Below are 18063 nucleotides of genomic sequence, written 5' to 3'. Positions count from 1 at the left end.
CAATTATTCTTTGGGATTCAATCCTTAATCACAGGTAGGGGTGGGAATAGGCCAGGCCAGGTTAGGCTTTGATAGGCCTGAGCCTGGCCTACGAAATAAATCACAAGCCTGAGCCTGACCTATGGCCTATCATAGGCCGTTTTTCTAGGTCTGGTCTGACCTATTTAAAAGTCTGGACTGGCCTGAAAGCCTACTTACAGGCCTACTTCACATTAAGGCCATCAAATAGTTCATTTGGCCTACTAAATAGGTTAAACATGTCTTAAAGCCTACTTAAAAGCCTATTTCACTACAAGTAAATTTCAACTAGATTAAAGCCTACATAAAAGCCTATAACAACAAAGCCTATTAAGGGACTAATAGATAGAGAAAAAGATGTTTATATTTTTAATATAAAAAAAATTATTTTTTAATAAATAAGTATTAATAGGCCGGCCTATTAGGCTTAACAGTCTTTTTTTGAAGCCTAAGCTTGGCCTATTTAACTAAACAGGCTTTTCAAAAAGCCTAAACCTAGGCCTATCTACTAAACAGTCCAGGCCAGGCCAGGCCGTAGGCCCCTGTAGGCCGGCTTGACCTATTCCCAACCCTAATCACAGGTATGAATTTGTTGTATTTGATTTAATCAGTTAGTACTTTGTTGTTCATGAAATCAAATTTTCACTAATAAAATGCAACAACCAAATATAAATATATGAACAACCCTTCGACCGTTATTAGATAGAATGCATTGCTAGCTTTTATATGACTCTGTATGTCACTTCTTCTATGCAATGCAAGTTTCTTAAGCATGTAATCATTTAACTGTACCAAATTAGGTTCTTGTTTGTTTGATTGATTGTTGGTCTTTTTTGTTGCCATAAAGAGCTCATTGTTACGAGTCTTCATTTTCATCGTTACCAGTCGCAAACACCACACTGCAGTTTTCTACTTGCATGGAAGAAATTGTCATATTGTTCAGGCTCGTTGAACCTATTCAAACCTCACCTCCCTAATTCACAAACTTCCTCTTAGTGTCATCGTGGACTTCCCAAGAGGTGCAGCATGGTAGAGAACAAAAACATCTGATAATTGATTGCAATTTCTAGAGTGATAAAATCACCGGTAGCAGTATTGAGTGTTAACTATAAATCATCCTAAACGCATAGTATAGTAAAATAAACTTGAGAATAATCCACACGATATTAATTTTAAGGTAGGACTGAAATAAAATATTAAATAGTACATTGAAAACATAAAAGTGATGCTTATTATAGGTCGTTATTCTTTTACTAATAATATGATACTGAGGGAAGGGAGTATTCTACTTCCCAGCTTCATATTCACATAAAAACCTTACAGTAAATAAGCTTAGTACACTGACCAGATTAAATGATTGATTAGAAAAGAGGAGGTAAAAGTTCCATGCGGAACATCTCAAGAGATGCAGGGATGATGCCATCCAATGATAGCATATTGGGATTAAGAATGCTCTTCTAAGTTTGAGCTTTGAACCCTTTCATGGATATCGGCATGAGAATAATTAGTCAAGCAAGTAGATTCTAGAGGCTATGTCCTGGACCAACCAATCAAATCCCTCAAGCAAGCCCTCACCAGTGTATGCACTACAGCCAACTATCATCCAGTGTCGAGATTTATCCATCGCTTCCAAGTTCAACACCTGCGCAGTTAGAGCATATCAGTAAATAAACTTAAAGAAAATATATATTGAACTAGGCCCAAGGGATAACTAGTTTGACCCATTGTGGTTCAGGTATAATTTACAATTCTTATTATCGAACCTTAGTTAATTTTTACGCTTAGTAGCCCTTGTTTCACGAAAACAGCTAAAATTCAACTTTTGCAATACTTGCAGTGTTTGAGTACTTCAAATAAATAAAATGAAAGTTGGAACTTCTGAAATCAACTTAGTTCTGTTGAACTATTTTACTGATGTGACTTTATTTTGTTAACTGTTATCACCTATGTGTTATTACATCATTTTGATCTTTGTAGACAATCTCATCTAGCAAGGATTGATTATTTAGTTTAGTTTTATGTAAGCACCTACGTATTTTTTTATGTACATGATGAAGTGTTATAAAATAACAAAGAGTCGTATCTAAAGGAGCCTAACCTGCATCATTTTATATGTAGTCATACATACCCCAAAGAACGATGTTAACAACTAGCTGCCTAAGCTGGGCAAAGCCAAACTCACAAGCATATGCATCAGAATAAAAACAGCTGTATCTTGATGATTGTTTACCGCCACAAATAGGTTTGTTTAATAGAAAGCAACATTTCCTATAGGCCGACGAGTAATTACTAAGATAAGTGCAGCCTTGCAGGAAGATAATTATGACTTATGAGGACTAATATAAAAAAGCCCGTCTAGTTAAAGAGCATCAAGTGGTTCACAATATCTAACGGTCAATTCTCAGCATATTATGTTTTTTTTAGTCATAATTCCTGCAAAGTTACCAAGATCAGGGAAGAAGTTCCCAGATAACATTAAACTTACCTTAGCTATTTCTTCTGGTGCAAGGGCGCCTTTAATATCTTGTTTATTTGCTAGAATTAGTAAGGATGCTCCAGATAGTCTCTGTCATATGAAAAATAAAACAACTAACATTTCAAAATATTATTAGCTCACAAGCACCCAAAGAAGAACAGAGTAATCATTTGAGCATCCCAAATTATTAACAATGAGAAGTCTTTATAGCTGGTTTTGGTGAACGAGCATTTTCTTCAAGTGCTAAAGAATCAACATAACTTAAGATTGCTTTGGTACTCTCGTTAAAAACTATTTCCCCAACAAGGTAAATGCACAAGTTATCATAAGGAAAGGAAAGTAGCTGCTAATGGAATAAACAGGATTTGCTGTATCCACCGAAGGCATTGGTAAATATTCCTAAAGCATTCATTTTAGGCAACTACTATGCTTGGATACATTAGCAAAGAGGATACACAAGTCTTTGTTAATCAATGGATCAAATAAAAGGGATATGAAATTATATGCCTTAAGAAAATTACTGAATATCCTCAGTTAAGTATTAGATGTAACCAATCTATTATGTTGACAAGTAATAACCATTTTTATTGAACAAACCTCTTCCTTTAGAAGGTTATCTAGCTCCATTTTGCAATCATCCAATCTTCTCAGATCCGAACTGTCAACTACCCAAACCAAACCATCTGTTTGCTCAAAGTAGTTTCTCCAGTAAGATCGAATGGTTTTTTGGCCTCCAACATCCCATATATTTAGAGTGTACCTGCCATTGTCAATTTAGATAAAAGCCTCAACATTCTAGAATCTAGCCACCGTATGCAAGGTTGTCAGAATCAAGATCTTGCATCAGATCGAATGGGGATAGCAAGATCGTAAAACATTAGATCGCAACCCAGATTGAAGGATCATACCAAAACAAAAATAATATATATATATATATATATATATATATATATATATATAGAGAGAGAGAGAGAGAGAGAGAGAGAGAGTCAGGATCCGTTGACACCAGGTGTCAACGAATTTGTTAACACCAAATCACATCCATTGATTTAATTTAATCCAAAGGCTCTTGTTAATTCACTTAACAATGCATGTGAACCATCACCTACATGATCTTTTATTCTATGGTTTTCCATCTTCTTCATGTGCTTGCACATTCTCAAAGATTTCACCAATCTAATGTGCTGCTTATGCAAATCAAAATCCCACTATTCTATTATGGTGTAGATTAATTGAATCAAAAATTAAAATATAAATATTGTTAACCTAATTTCATATTTCAATTACAAATCAATTATACCACCGTTCATACCCATCATCTCTTGATTTACCGATACACTGAAAATTGGCAGCTATTCAGATGGGCAATTATTTCTCCTTCAAAAAGAAAAAAAAGATGTGCAATTATTTTTAGTGATTTACAAACTAATACATCCAAATCATTTAAAACAATAGCATTTTCACACAAACCCATCCAGAATACCCCAATTCATTGTCTTCCTCTCCAATTACGATCTTTTTCAAAGATATGGCACATGTTGATAGGAGGAATTAATTAACAATAGAGAATAGAGATGTGGACAATGAATAACAAATTTTTCGTAGAAGAATAAGCAGTATTAGTGTATCACGATGCAAATTGCAACAGTGTATAGATTCCAGTGATTGCAAATTAGGTGAGCCTTATGATGCATCAGTGTGCATAAATATTAACGTGGGTTAATATGAAGACTATTTTGAGCTTTTGATCAAATAAAATAGACGGTTAAGATTTGGTGTCAACGGATCCTGACTCATATATATATATAGATATATATAATATAGTGCATAAACTACTCAAAGTTTAAAATCTTAAACAAACATAAAACAACCAATTAAACATAAAAGACTCGAAGTTTCAAATCATAAACATACGCGACTCAAAGTCTCGTATTTTAAACATAAAACAGCCTAGTCACAAAGCTTAAACATAAACGACTCAAAGCCAGGATCATTAGAATCGTATGGAATCACACAATATCACGTTGATTTCACATTTTCATCATATTTAGCAGGGATTTTACTCAACTCGGGGTTTTATTTTTTTTTCAAACCGCAAAACTTTATTATAAAGCCAACCCCTCACAAGAAGTGAAAGGGCCGCTGGGCACAAAAACAACAACACAGGAGAAAAGGCCGATGCTGTACGCAAGCCCGTCCCTGGGCAAGAGCAAGGAGCTCTATGGAGCTAGGCCTCCAATTTATGGGGGCCTCAAATATTCATAGGGATATGAGGGTATAATTGTTGGGGTGTAGGATAAAAAAAAAATAACACTTTTACTTATGACAAAATCTGTCACTAAATGTCATTTTTTGTAGGTAAGTGTCTATTTGTCTGTAGGTAAAAGTCATGTTTAAACCAATGTTAGATTTTTTTTTTTTTTAATTCTTTTTAACGAAAATTGTCAAGATTACAATTGGGCCTCTAAATTGTCGGGAACGGCCCTGGCTGCACGGCAAGGCCAACACCTAAGCCAAACCGCCCAAAAAAATCAGAAAAGCTGAAACAGATGCACAAGGCACTGATCAACAGAGAACAGACAGCACCGCAGACAGACCCCACTGCCGAGAAGCCACAGCCTCGAACTGGAAGACCGCAGCCACCCAGCACCAAAACAGCATGGCACCAAAAGAAAAGGATCCGAAAACAGAAACTCCCCAAAACAACAACAACAACAACCAAGCCTTATCCCACTAAGTTGGGTCGGCTAATATCTACCCAAAACATACCCCCAAATATCTACCTTAACATACAATCCCTAGGATTTAAAGAAAATAAAAAATTTAGAATATGCCACAACCGTACCAAATTAAGAAGCAGTATCACATGTTTATCCTCATAAAGCAAAAGTATATTACTATTGTCACAGCAAAATTCATAAATCATGTTCAATTGAAATAAAGACCAAAAGCACGTTCTTATTCACATCTCCTAATTCCTAAAAATGATGACTTAACATAATTAGCAAACGAGAAACATAAAAATGGACATCGGTATAGAGATATACAAATAAAATTAGAGTGATTTGTGAGGTGAAAAATGAAGCGAAGTTTTACTTCTGGTAGGTGAGGGTTTTGATGTTGAATCCAAGGGTAGGACTGATGACGCTAGTGTCCTCCCCGTTAATCTTCAAAACGATTGTAGTTTTCCCTGAATTGTCCAACCCACTGCATAACAATTGCAACTAATTAATTAATCTAGTAAAATCTAGAATGATGGAGAGAACAGGGAGAGAATCTTACACCATAAGAATTCGCATTTCCTTCTCCTTCTTCTTGATTTTCCGAATGATGCTGAGAAGACCCATTCCTAGACAGAAGACCAAAACCTGAGAAATCAATTTGCTTTTTTAGATTACCAATATAGAAAAGAAAAGGGGGGGAAAAAACAGTGGTAGTATTTTTCATCATAATTTTGGGCCATGACGTGGCTAAAATTTCAAAGAAATTATGATGCAAATTATACTAAAAATAAGAATAGTGACTTTGCAAACACAATTGTACAAAGAACCACAGTGCACGATTCTACATAACACAATAAGCAATAATGAACATTATAAACAATAAGCAATTTTCCATAACACAGTTCCACCATTATCAACATTCTATTGTGAGATATATGCAAATAGGCAAATAAGACTGCACTTGGATTTCTGTCTATGCTCCCATTCCCTCGAGCAGGGGTAATTTCTAGGCCTTAACCATTGTACTTACCGTATTTTTCTTGTCATAGTTATATTAACTGAAATTGGGGTTCCTGCCAAAGCCAAGAAGTTACTTTTTGAATCTTTCCCTTTAATTTTGATAAAGTTAGTAAATTCAGATGTTAAGGGCAATAACCTCAAAGTTTTTTATGTCATTGGCTCTCTTTGTGTCTTACAATAAAAAACTGAATTCATCGAAGACAATGAAAACTTAAAAACAAATTATTATGATTATGTGTGATATTTTCAATAGTTGGAAAATCCTACTCCTCAAACCATTAAAGGGTTTATAATCTATTATTGACCAGTTTTATTTTGGAACTCCTACATTACTCTCAACATTGTATACATTTAGAAAGTGAATTCATGTGCATTCATTTACAGTTGGAAGAACCTATACAGCAGTTACCACAAAATACAGCAGAGTATTATAACCTATACAAACAGTTGGAAGAAACATTTCAACAAACAGTTAAAGTACATTCACGGTAAAGACATATATTCAAATTCGATCCTACTAAACATGTTTGAATGATATACAATGTTGAGAGTAAGGCATAATCTATTTTCATAAGTTGGAAAATCTAACTTTAGGACTGTTTGGATTCCCTTATTTGAGCTTATCTACTGACATAAGCACTTGTTTGGGAGAACTAATGAAAATACCATATGACATGTTCATAAGCTCTCCAAAACAGCTTATAGATTATAAAAAAAACTATTTAACTTTATTTTATCTTTTGTTATAGAAATAGCGTATACATGAAAAACTCTAATGCTATAAGCTGCATATTAAGGTGTTTATCCAAACATGGTCTTAATCAAAATCAAATTATCCAAGTCAATGCATTCACAATAACAAACACTCAATCACACATTCAACAACATGTAGCAGCTTGTACATTACAAAGAAGCTCAACTCTCATGATGCAACGTTGTGATGGCACAAATTGAAGGTGTAAATTTGAGAATTCAAAACTAATCATCACAAACCTGATAAAATATCTAAACTCTGAATTATTGATTAATCGAACACTGGTAGATTGAAATAATCATGTGATTATTTTATAGCATATACAAAAACGTTATTTTATCTTTTGCTATAAAAATAGCTTATGCAAGCTTATATATAAGCACTTATCATAATAACTGCTTGTGCTCTAAGCTGAAAATCACTTGTTTATCTAAACAGACCCCAAATAAAGTTAGATTGTGTTTGTATAAGCTATAAGCTGTTTCATAAGCTATCTTAGGGCCCGTTTAGATTGTCTTGTTTTTGAGCTTATGAAAAATAGCTTATGCAAATAAATAAGCTTTTATATTAATTCATAAGTTCTCACAAACAAAAATTGTATCTTCATAAGTTGTGTTTTCATAAACTACCTTGACAAGCTTATGAATAATATATAAAAGCTTATTTATTTGCATAAGCTCAAAAGTAAACAAATCCAAACGGTCCTGAAACTTATAAAAATAATTTGAAAACAGCTTATGAATAATGTCATAAGTTGTTTTTCATATGTTCTTCCAATCCAGCTCACAACAGCTCAACTAAGTCATTCCAAGCTGGCCCATATACCCAAAAGCTGGAAAAAATCCAACTTCACTCAAAATAAAATTACCCACATAAAAAGTAAGAAACTTTGTCCAATTCAAAGCAAAGCATTCACAATCACATAGAACCTTAAATTCCTAAATTCAACTAATGAGAAATTCAGAATTGTGGATAAATCAATCAATGGAAGTGGCTTACGAATTCTTTGACGATGCCTTTGTAGACGAGAACAGGAAAAGCGATACCGAAGATACCAACGAGAAGAAGATTGGCTTACGAATTCTTATGAATACAAATGAAGAGCAAAGATGAAACGAAATGAGGAAATGAAGAAGAAGAAGCAGAGAGACTTACAAAAGTGAAGCAGAGAGGACGCGATGATCAGATGAGAGCACTGAGTGAGGGAGGGCGCACTGTTTGATTTGCTGGGGAGGGGCTGTGTAGTTTTTTGTTTTTTAAATTTGTAAAGACGTAACCAAATTGATCCTGAATTATTTACGGGATATTCGAGTGTATATGTATTTTTATAAATATGCAAATTTTTCGTTTTACTACCTCTAAAGTTTTTCTTTAATTTTTAGTCCCTCCGACATTTTTCTTAAATATTTTAGGACCAAAACTGTTGATGGAAATTTTTAACAGAGACTAAAAGTGTTGATGGAAAAATTTATAGGGACTAAAAATGCTGATGAAAAATTTTATACGGACTAAAAAATGTGATTTTATTTTGTAGGAACTAAAAACAAAATTGTGAATATTTATAGGGACTAAAAACTTAATTAACCCTATTATTTTTTTGTCAAGGTAGTCTAGTGGTTGAAGCTTGCATATTTTAATTGTGAATAAATGAGCTGTCAAGAGTTCGAACCCTATATATTATCCCTACTAACTCAGCTGAGCTCATGAAGACAATTATATTATATTACACTAAATATGATTTATTATAAAAATCATATATGACACAAATATTTGTCATTAAAAAATTCGTTAAAATTAGTATTATTTACCAACAATGAATTGGTCCAAGTGGTAAGGGACTTAAGCCTTTTAAACATGTGGTCATGGGTCCAATTCTTAACTTATGCGTATGAAAAAAATCATGTGCTTTTAGATGTATTTTTTATTGATATAAAATTCTCTTTTTGCTTATTAAAAAAAATAATAAACAATTGTTGAGCTCAAATACTTTGGTAGAAACAATAACTCTTGGACTATGATTTCAATTAGATGTATTTTTTTATGGGTTAATTAAGTTTTTAGTCTCTATAAATATTCACAGATTTGTTTTTAGTCATTACAAAATAAAATCATATTTTTTAGTTCCTATAAAATTTTCCTTTAGCATTTTTAGTCCCTATAAATTTTTTCATCAGCACTTTTAGTCGTTGTCAAAAAATTCAATCAATAGTTTTGGTCCCTAAAATGCTTAAGGAAAATGTCAAAGGGACTAAAAAGTGTGATTTTATTTTGTAGGAACTAAAAACAAAACTATAAATATTTATAGGGACTAAAAACTTAATTAATTTTTTGGCTAAAGTGCACTTTTTCCCCCCTAACTTTCAAAACGTTGCGATTTTGGCCCCCCATGTATGAAAACCACAATTTTGGCCCTCTATGTTTTAGCCCCTTTGCATTTTCAGTCCTTTTGGACAATTTTGACTTGGTCAATGGTGATATGTCATGCCATGTGTGTATATACTGATTTTTTTATTTTATTTTAAATGCCACCATAATATTACATGAATTAAAAAAAAAACGAAAAAAGAAAATAAAAAAGGACTGGCACGTGAGAGAGTTTACAACGGTCATAAATTATGGATTAAAAAGCCCCAAATCTGACCCCAATCTCCATTGTTCTTCTTCCTTCTTCTTTCGATTCATACCTGCTCCATCATTCATTTATTTCGATTCATCCTGCTCGATTCATCCTGCTCCATCATTCATTTCTTGTTTTGATAAATTTCGTTTATTCTCCTTCGATTTTGTGTTCATCCTGTTCGATTTGTGGAAACAGAAAATGGTTGGACAATCTTCATCTTCAACCGTGAGTGGGTCATCATTCTTGGGCAAAACGAAGTTGGTATGTTACTGTGGTGTTGACTCCCCTCTAGTAACAGCTTGGACTGATGAAAATCCAGGAAGGAGATTCCATGGATGTGGGAAGTATTTGCAGAGAAGAAAATGCAGTTTTTTCAGATGGTTTGATCCAGAAGTTCCTGATAGGCAGATTAAACTAATTAGATGACTGTTAAAGAAGAATGATGCATTGAAGAATAAGTTGAAATTGCTTGTGTTAACTATTGTTCTGTTAGGAATGTTGTTGTTTGTAAGTGTGTTGGTAATTCTCATAAAGTTTGGATAAGTTATGTAGTGATGTTACCTTATGTTGTTATGTAATGAAAACTTATCTAGTTGTTATGATGAAAGAAAAGAAATGTATTGAGTTTGATGTTTTAATGAAAACTTATGTATTGTTGGTATGATGTAAACAAACTTATGTACTGTTGGTATGTTGTAAACATATGTAAACTTAAGCATTAAGAAATGATATAACCAATTGAAACATATTACGAGTACTTAACATTCATGAACTTAACAAAAGTGCATTACTATAGCATCAAAGCACTTAACATTCAGAGTGCTTAACATTCATAAACTTAATAAAAGTACTTGTCATTGACAAAGTAAATTAAGAGTACATAAGAAAAGTGCATTACTATAGCATCAAAGCACTTAACATTCAGAGTGCATAACCAAAAGATACTCTTTAGAGTACTTAAATTCATAGTACATTTTGTTTTAGAGTAATTAAACTAAAATAAGCAAAATAAAAATAAGAGTACTTGACATTACATAACATGACCAGAATTACATTAAGTCTCATCACCAAAATATCAGTATCATCATTCTCCTTCCTAGCTTCTAGCTTATGTCTTGTTCACAGACTGTTGAGTACCAACATTTCCAACCTCATTAATTGACCTCTTAACCCCTGTTGTTCTAGACTTTCTAGGCACAAACAAAGCTACCTCACCAACAACATGGTTGCCACCTCTCATTGTTCCAGATGTGTTGGTTGCAGCAGGGGCAACAGTTGTACCATTTACAGTTCCAGCATGTGTACCAGTAGCAATGTTGTTAACAGAAGTTGTACCATTTGCAGCATCAGCAGGTGTACCAGCAGCAGTTTTTGACTTTTTCTTCAGTGGTTTCTTTCCCTTTGCAGCAGCATGCCTTTTTGTCACAGTTGATTGCACATTAGATGTGCCAGCTTGTGCAGGTGCATTGTTGTTAGGCTGTGCAGCTTGTGCATCAATACCAGTTTGTGCAGATTGTGTAGTAATATCCTATCAATTGTACATATATAGTTATTAGTATTTGATGAAAGAAATGAAAGTTTATATAAGGACATTACATAACAAAGTTACCTTGTTCCCTCCAGGAGGAATCCTTCTGTCAGCACCTGTTTTTCCACCACATGTCCTGGTATTATGTCCAAGCTCTTTACAACTTCTGCACCTCACAGTTTCCTGATTTCTCTTGCCCTTTTTGTTTGCTGATTTGGGCTCATCATTCTCCTTCCTTCTTGCTTTCTTAGGCCTCCCAGGTGCCCTTCTGGCACCAAGTGGGAGTATTGGTTGTGTGTTAACTTCTGGCCATAGTTTTGGACCATTTGAAGGAAGGATTAAATTATCATAAGTATCCAGAAACTTTTGTTTCCTACCAATTTTATACAAACAAATCAAACATTCAGAAAAATCTAATGAATAACACTAAAAAAACAATAAAAACTTATAAAAAAACTAACTTGTACCAGTGTGCCACATAATCATCAACATTAGCTTGATTGTAATAAATTTCAGCAATGGCATGAGGACAAGGGATACCACTTAAATCCCATTTTCTGCATGCACATGTTTTGTCTTTGAGATTGACAACATATGTGTTAGTTCCATCAGTCATAGAGAACATAGAGGACTCCCTATCACCACACCAAATTGGTGTCCAACCAATTGTATCTTTCTTAGCCTTTTCCACAATCTTTCTTATCATTGGACAAATTTCTCCTTGATACCTTAACATGTAATCCCTTAACTTAACTATCCTATTTGTGATATAGAACTTCAATCCCTCAACAAGTGATATAATTGGTAAATCTCTTAAATCTAAGATTGCAGAGTTAAATGCCTCGCACATATTATTGACTTGCAAGTCACAATTTGTGTGAGTGCTATATCCTGCCCTAGACCACATACCTGGTGCATACTGCCTCATTTCCTCCCAAGCTGGCACACTTAATCCTTTCAGATCCTCCATAGCTTTGTTGAACTCAGGCATTGTGCAGGCCCTGGCTGCTTTCCATAAAGCTTCTTTCAATTTCTCTCCAGCATGCCTTTTCCTCCAGTTTCCATACAAATGTCTGACACATAGTCTATGCTCAATATGCTCACCAATAGCAGCTATAGTATTCACCAAACCCTTGACAAAATAAAGTTGAAAAAACAATTTATCAATGTAAATCAAAACTAAATTTAAAACAATTAAAATTAACTTCATAAATGAAATAAATATTACCTTTTGTTGGTCTGATATGAAAGACCATCTTTTGAATTCTACTCCATTCAAATCTGATAGAAGCAGATCCATAAACCAATCCCATGAATCTTTTGTTTCAGCTTCCACAACAACAAAGGCTATGGGTATCATTTGATTGTTACCATCTTTACCAACAGCTGATAACAGATGTCCACCATACCTACCTTTCAGAAAACATCCATCAAGTCCTATCAATGGCCTACAGTTACTCACAAAGGCCCTCTTACAAGCATTGAAACAAACATACATTCTTTGAAAAAATACCCCCCCAACACCAGGTTTGCATTGAATCTTAACACTACTCCCAGGATTGCTTCTAAGCAACTCTTCAGCATAGTTTCTTAGATGAGCATATTGTTCATCACTAGCACCATGAATCATTTCTAAAGCACTTAATTTTGCCATATAGATCTGGAAAGAGCTCAACATCACATTCCACCTATTCTTACACTCATCTTTTAGACCCTTAAGGGTCATAGTAGGTGTATGCTTAAGTAGTGGAACCAGTTTTTTTGCCAACAATTGTCCAGATAACACTCTAATTTTACCAGTTGGATAGCAATTGTGCACAGACTTCAAACTAGAGAGAACATAATGAGTTTGAGGAGGAACCCTGCTAAATCTTATATGATATGGACAGCCTGGCATACACTTCACCACAATTCGTTTCTTCTCATTTTTCTCTAGGTACACATTTGTCTTGCTCTGCAAACCATACTCTTTCACAGCAGTTTTAATTAAAAGACCAGTTGCAAAGATCTGACCCTCCTCAAATACTACAGGGTCATTGTTAGTGCCTAACTTAAACCTATTCAGTTTCCTCTTTCTTGATCCCTCTTCTTCCTCAGATGCATCAGGACTCTCTAAGAAATCTGAGTCTTCATTCTCATCTTCAAAGTCTTCCAAACCAGTCACTTGAGGGTTCCTAGACACTTCAACACCAACTACAGCTTGATTAGGGTTATCTGCTTGACTAGCAAGGGTGGGGTTCACAGTTTGTGTAGGCAAAATAGTAGTCCAATCCCACTCTTCATCAAAATCACTATCATCAACTGACACATCACCAACACTTCCATCCTCATCTTCTACTTCATAGTCAGGAATCTCTCCTTCCTCTTCACCATTGTAATCAGGATCAGACTCATCCCTTTCATCACTCTCAGCTGGTTGCTTGCCTTTGTCAACTACAACAACCTCTTCAACCTCACTATCATACCTGCAATCTTCAACTTCAACATCTTTTGATTCAACATAAAACTCAGCTACTGATACATTCCTATGCTCATTTATGAACCTAACCACATCCCTATCAGTATTTAGCAACCTTAGGCCATCAACTATGTCAAAACCTGGACATATATACCACAACTTGTACTCCCCTAACACCCCAATCTCTCTGATCAGATTGTCCAGATCTTGTAAGTTCACCTCATCAATGTCCCACTCACCACCATATTCATGTATTTCACCTTTCTTATAAGATATCATAGGGTCAGAAATGAAGTAACCCTTGTAGTGAAACCTTATCTTCAAATAGTGGTTCTCATAAGACCTAAAAGGAATCAATAAATGTTGTATGATTATTTAATTCAAAGTGTATTTGTACTCATGCATTATACTGTATTCAACTGTATACATAATGTATATATATATATATACACAATATACATACCGTATATACATACTATATACATACTGACTATTCTTAAAGCATACACATACATTCAAAGGAATCTACAGTTGGCATTTTCCATTTTAGGTTTTATGTTTCAAAATAAACACAGTCTTTAATACATCCACCAACCCTATTTTATTCACAAACAAACAACAAGCATGTGCTTTTCCCGTATAAAACAGACGTAAACAAACAAAAGGTCACTTACTTTGATACATTATTGTCACCTCCATTTAGCACGTTTCGTTGATAAAGCACGTTTCCTTCAGTTGTCGAACTCGTCTTCTCTGTACCCTTCTTCTTCGTCGCTACTGCTGTCTTCGTCGAACTCGTCTTCTCTGAACACATACTCACTTTCGAGTTTCCATTTTCGACCCACTTCATTTTCACAATACACTTAAACCATACAATCTGGATTTCGTTTTTGGTAAGAACAATCAAATTTGGTAACGATTTAGTTGTGATTAGGATTTGGATTTGGTGGAAATTATGATTGAGAAAGATAAATCGATTTTAGGGGACCAAAATCGCAGTCCCAAAGTTAACCCTAGAATATAAATCAACAAAGAGCTCTCTCACGTGCCAGTCCTTTTTATATTTTATATTTTCTGTTTTCCTTTTTTTTAATTCATGTAATATTATGGTGGCATTTAAAATAAAAGAAAATCAGTATACACACACATGGCATGACATATCACCATTGACCAAGTCAAAATTGCTCAAAAGGACTGAAAATGCAAAGGGGCTAAAACATAGAGGGCCAAAATTGTGGTTTTCATACATGGGGGGCCAAAATCGCAACGTTTTGAAAGTTAGGGGGGGAAAAGTGCACTTTAGCCTAATTTTTTTTATTGATATAAAATTCTCTTTTTGCTTATTAAAAAAAATAATAAACAATTGTTGAGCTCAAATACTTTGGTAGAAACAATAACTCTTGGACTATGATTTCAAATTACAACATATTTTAATTAAGTGTGACAACACTAGTGCCATCGATTTGACTAAAACTCGAGTGTTACATTCAAGGACTAAGTTTATAGAGGTTACATTCAAGGACTAAGTTTATAGAGATTCATCATCACTTTTTGTCTGACAGTGTTGAAAAAGGCGATGTAGTTTTCAAGCATATGGCACCAAAAGTCAGCTTGTTGACATTTTACTATATTGACATTTTTACAAGATCGCTTGCTTCGAATAGAAGTTGTTGGCACTTGTGGATTTGAATCTAAGAACTAAAGATGAAGACACTTATAGGTTCCAAGCCTTCACCAACAAGTCAACTCATGGGGGTTAGTTTTTCACATCTTTTAAAAGTGAACAAAGCCTACATGGCTGTTAAAAAAACTTAAACGGAAGAGATATATAAATTAAAGTGTGAGGGAAATTACAAGTGTAACGATATTTTGACATAAGTTATACGTCTACAAATACATGAAAGTTAGAAAAATGCTAACAAATGTTTTTAGGGTATTGTTTAAGCATTCAGAAGTAGAAGTATTAACTTTTACAATGAAAATTGTATAGTTATGATTTTTACATGAGTTTGACTTGTATTTTGAAGATAAAATTTCTCTTTATGAATTCCTTAAACAATGTCCTTATGACATTTGTTACCAAGACTCTAATAGTTATTTTTCAACTTATTTGTTAAAAAGATAGGAAAATGCTAACAGTGTTCCAGGACACTAGCTGAGAAAACTAATATAGAAATTTTGCATTAAAATGTAGTGAAAAGTTGAATGTTAAAATCAAAAAGTTTTTTTTTTTTTTTTTTTTACTTTCTTAACTAGCATGACCCTTAAAGATACTCCATCCGTCCCATAATAACTGAGTCATTTGCAAAAAAAAAGTGTTTCAAAATAACCTAGTCATTTCACTTTTCAATACAGTATTAGTTACTTTTTTTCCTTTATAACTCTAATTAATACTACTTTCATCATTCTCAATTCAATATATTCCACTTTAAATTTATGATAGTGGAGAATGGACCAATACTTAAGAAGTGCACTTAAAACTATTTTTCTCTCTTCTTCATTTATACATTTTACTTAATACGTGTGAAATGAGCTTTTGGCTCGGTTAATCTAGGACGGAGGAATTATCTTGGTAGGCAATAAGGTTGGAAAGAAAAGGTAATATGCTTGAGTGGAAAGGCCACAAAGATATCTTCATAATTAAGAGAGAGAAAAATATAATCTAAATAATATTATTTATTGTATTATTTCATTTCAATGTTATGCATCTTAGAGTACAGCGTCATAACTAGAAGGTTCGTGACTATAAAAAAAAAAACATATTAAGACTATTGGATGCCAACAATAACTAAATGACAACTCATGAAATGATCTAGTACCTTTAAAAAAAATGAAATGATCTAGTAGTGTGTTTGTGTACCGTCTTGGGGCAATCACGGCGCCGTTTCTCGTAGGAGACTTAAATAGGTCTCCTATGGTATGAGACATTAAAAAAGATTGAATATTTTTTGTACAACAAAAATGACATGTGTAACCATTAAAATGATGAAGAACACTGATCTTATAATAATCCATCCACACCTTAAACATATCCTTTCTCTCTTCCTCTGACTTTCTCTCTTTTCCTGCCGACATCGTAGCAACTGTGGTGCTGCTCAATGTATTTTAATTGAGAACAATTAACCCTTAAGCTTTTTAGTGCCTCCAAAAAATTAATGGAACAATGATTGAAAATTAAAAATCCAAAATAATATGAATGTGCAAAAACTCGAGAGAAAAAATGAAGAAAAAGACTCCATTGTTTGGTAACCCAAACAGAAGGATCTTCAAAGTTCAAACCCCCTTCAAGCACCACCCAACCTTCCACCCCCAATTATTTATTTATTTATTGTATTCTGACAAAAAATCTGTAACTAACACATTGAATTAGAAACAAACTAGTGTAGATTTGAACGAGTGAAAATCATTAACACAATTTCAATTTAGATTAAACAACTTCATAGATGTTAGATGTCCAGGAGAATTATGAAGGTGGGAGCAAGAACAAGAGATTATTCTAAATTTATCTCTCTTTCTCTAAAGAGAGAGAGATTCAAATTCTACAAAAAACGAAGCAAGGAGATTATCTCGCGTGTTGAAAATCGATCAATTGGAGCAGTCTGAAGAATGGTGCCGCGGTGGCAAGGAAGGCAGCCAGAAGTTGTTGGGAAGAGACATGGAGAGGGAGAGAGAAGGATGATGAAACATAGTGCACAATCTAGTGTTGAGAAAATATAATAACATTGTGGTCTTCAAAAGTTTTCAAGTATATCTGATGATTGACATCCATTTTACAAATAAAAAAAAAATAAAAAATGTCAAGTCTCCTACGGTAGGAGACCTAATGAGATTGCCTACCGTAGCCTTTGCCGGCAATCACTAAATATAGGAACTTTTTAGCATATAACCTAGTGCAAATATATATGTTTAACATGAACAATAGCCGTAAATATTACACTTCGGTTTAAAAGGATATGAGCATATATCTTGTGGACAATCAGCATCTTTAAAACATATATTTTCTTTATTACCTGTTGTAATTAAAAAATAAAAATAAAAGAATGTAACTAGAATGGAAAAAATATTGTACAAAAAAAGAGGAAATTTGGCAATGATAAAAATGACTTACCTTGAGAGTTTTTTGCAACAACAACTATGGAAAGAAGGGTAATCATAACATAAACAAATTTGACAAGTTCAACCATATTTCACCCTTTTTATGTAATTGACGATTTTATCACTTTGTAATTTATAGAGATGACAATCTCTTTACATGAGTTAAATAGTTTTTAGAGCTTATGGAGTTCTAAAAATCTTTTCTAAAATAGTTATCATCATTAAATGTCTCTTTAAGTATATCAAGGTATTATGTTTGTCCCTTTAGTATACTCAGTAAGGAGGTCACATAAAAAAATCTATCAATTATAGAATTCATTATATTTTTAATTAAATTTCCATTATTTTATAACTTTTGATAATAGGAATGG

At 33.7% G+C, this 18063-nt stretch overlaps 2 protein-coding genes and 1 long non-coding RNA gene across 6 annotated transcripts; all 3 read right to left on the bottom strand.

The window, feature by feature from the left end:
- Positions 1-1184: 1184 nt before the first annotated feature.
- LOC11415824 (ADP-ribosylation factor-like protein 2) lies at positions 1185-8275 on the bottom strand. Of its 4 annotated transcripts, none has more exons than XM_024773908.2 (7): positions 8147-8275; positions 7991-8007; positions 5777-5843; positions 5591-5701; positions 3092-3254; positions 2504-2584; positions 1185-1660 (listed from the first exon to the last, which is right to left on the bottom strand). In XM_024773908.2, the coding sequence occupies exons 3-7, from the start codon at positions 5839-5841 to the stop codon at positions 1523-1525; spliced, it is 558 nt and encodes a 185-aa protein (XP_024629676.1). In that variant the 5' UTR covers positions 5842-5843; positions 7991-8007; positions 8147-8275; the 3' UTR covers positions 1185-1522. The 4 variants fall into 4 exon arrangements, with proteins under 4 accessions (XP_024629676.1, XP_024629674.1, XP_013446409.1 ...); XM_024773906.2 differs by having other exon boundaries at positions 5777-5862; positions 8147-8274; XM_013590955.3 differs by lacking the exon at positions 7991-8007 and having other exon boundaries at positions 5777-5862; positions 8147-8273.
- A 2314-nt stretch (positions 8276-10589) lies between these two features.
- On the bottom strand, positions 10590-14447 carry LOC112417247 (uncharacterized). Its single transcript, XM_024772573.2, has 5 exons — positions 14272-14447; positions 12368-13940; positions 11607-12271; positions 11221-11512; positions 10590-11139 (listed from the first exon to the last, which is right to left on the bottom strand). The coding sequence occupies exons 1-5, from the start codon at positions 14445-14447 to the stop codon at positions 10720-10722; spliced, it is 3126 nt and encodes a 1041-aa protein (XP_024628341.2). The 3' UTR covers positions 10590-10719.
- Positions 14448-17298: 2851 nt separating this feature from the next.
- On the bottom strand, positions 17299-17853 carry LOC11410304 (uncharacterized). Its single transcript, XR_003007779.2, has 2 exons — positions 17706-17853; positions 17299-17607 (listed from the first exon to the last, which is right to left on the bottom strand). It is a non-coding gene; the product is annotated as an uncharacterized lncRNA (long non-coding RNA).
- Positions 17854-18063: the final 210 nt, after the last annotated feature.

The sequence above is a fragment of the Medicago truncatula genome, chromosome 8 (genome assembly GCF_003473485.1).
Source record: "Medicago truncatula cultivar Jemalong A17 chromosome 8, MtrunA17r5.0-ANR, whole genome shotgun sequence".
NCBI classification, from domain to species: Eukaryota; Viridiplantae; Streptophyta; class Magnoliopsida; order Fabales; family Fabaceae; genus Medicago; species Medicago truncatula.
The sequence above is the reverse complement of the archived record's forward strand: the minus strand, read 5'-3'. Positions and strand labels throughout refer to the sequence as shown.

What these genes read in the sequence shown, in the direction of transcription:
- LOC112417247 (XM_024772573.2), bottom strand. Translation starts at nt 14,447, where the DNA reads ATGAAGTGGGTCGAAAATGGAAACTCGAAAGTGAGTATGTGTTCAGAG. An exon ending in GGTGACAATAATGTATCAAA is followed by an intron (nt 13,941 to 14,271) that starts GTAAGTGACCTT and finishes GATTCCTTTTAG; the next exon opens with GTCTTATGAGAACCACTATT. An exon ending in GATGATTATGTGGCACACTG is followed by an intron (nt 11,513 to 11,606) that starts GTACAAGTTAGT and finishes TAAAATTGGTAG; the next exon opens with GAAACAAAAGTTTCTGGATA.
- LOC11415824 (XM_024773908.2), bottom strand. Translation starts at nt 5,841, where the DNA reads ATGGGTCTTCTCAGCATCATTCGGAAAATCAAGAAGAAGGAGAAGGAA. An exon ending in ATAACCTTCTAAAGGAAGAG is followed by an intron (nt 2,585 to 3,091) that starts GTTTGTTCAATA and finishes TTCATATGACAG; the next exon opens with AGACTATCTGGAGCATCCTT. An exon ending in CACCAGAAGAAATAGCTAAG is followed by an intron (nt 1,661 to 2,503) that starts GTAAGTTTAATG and finishes CTAACTGCGCAG; the next exon opens with GTGTTGAACTTGGAAGCGAT.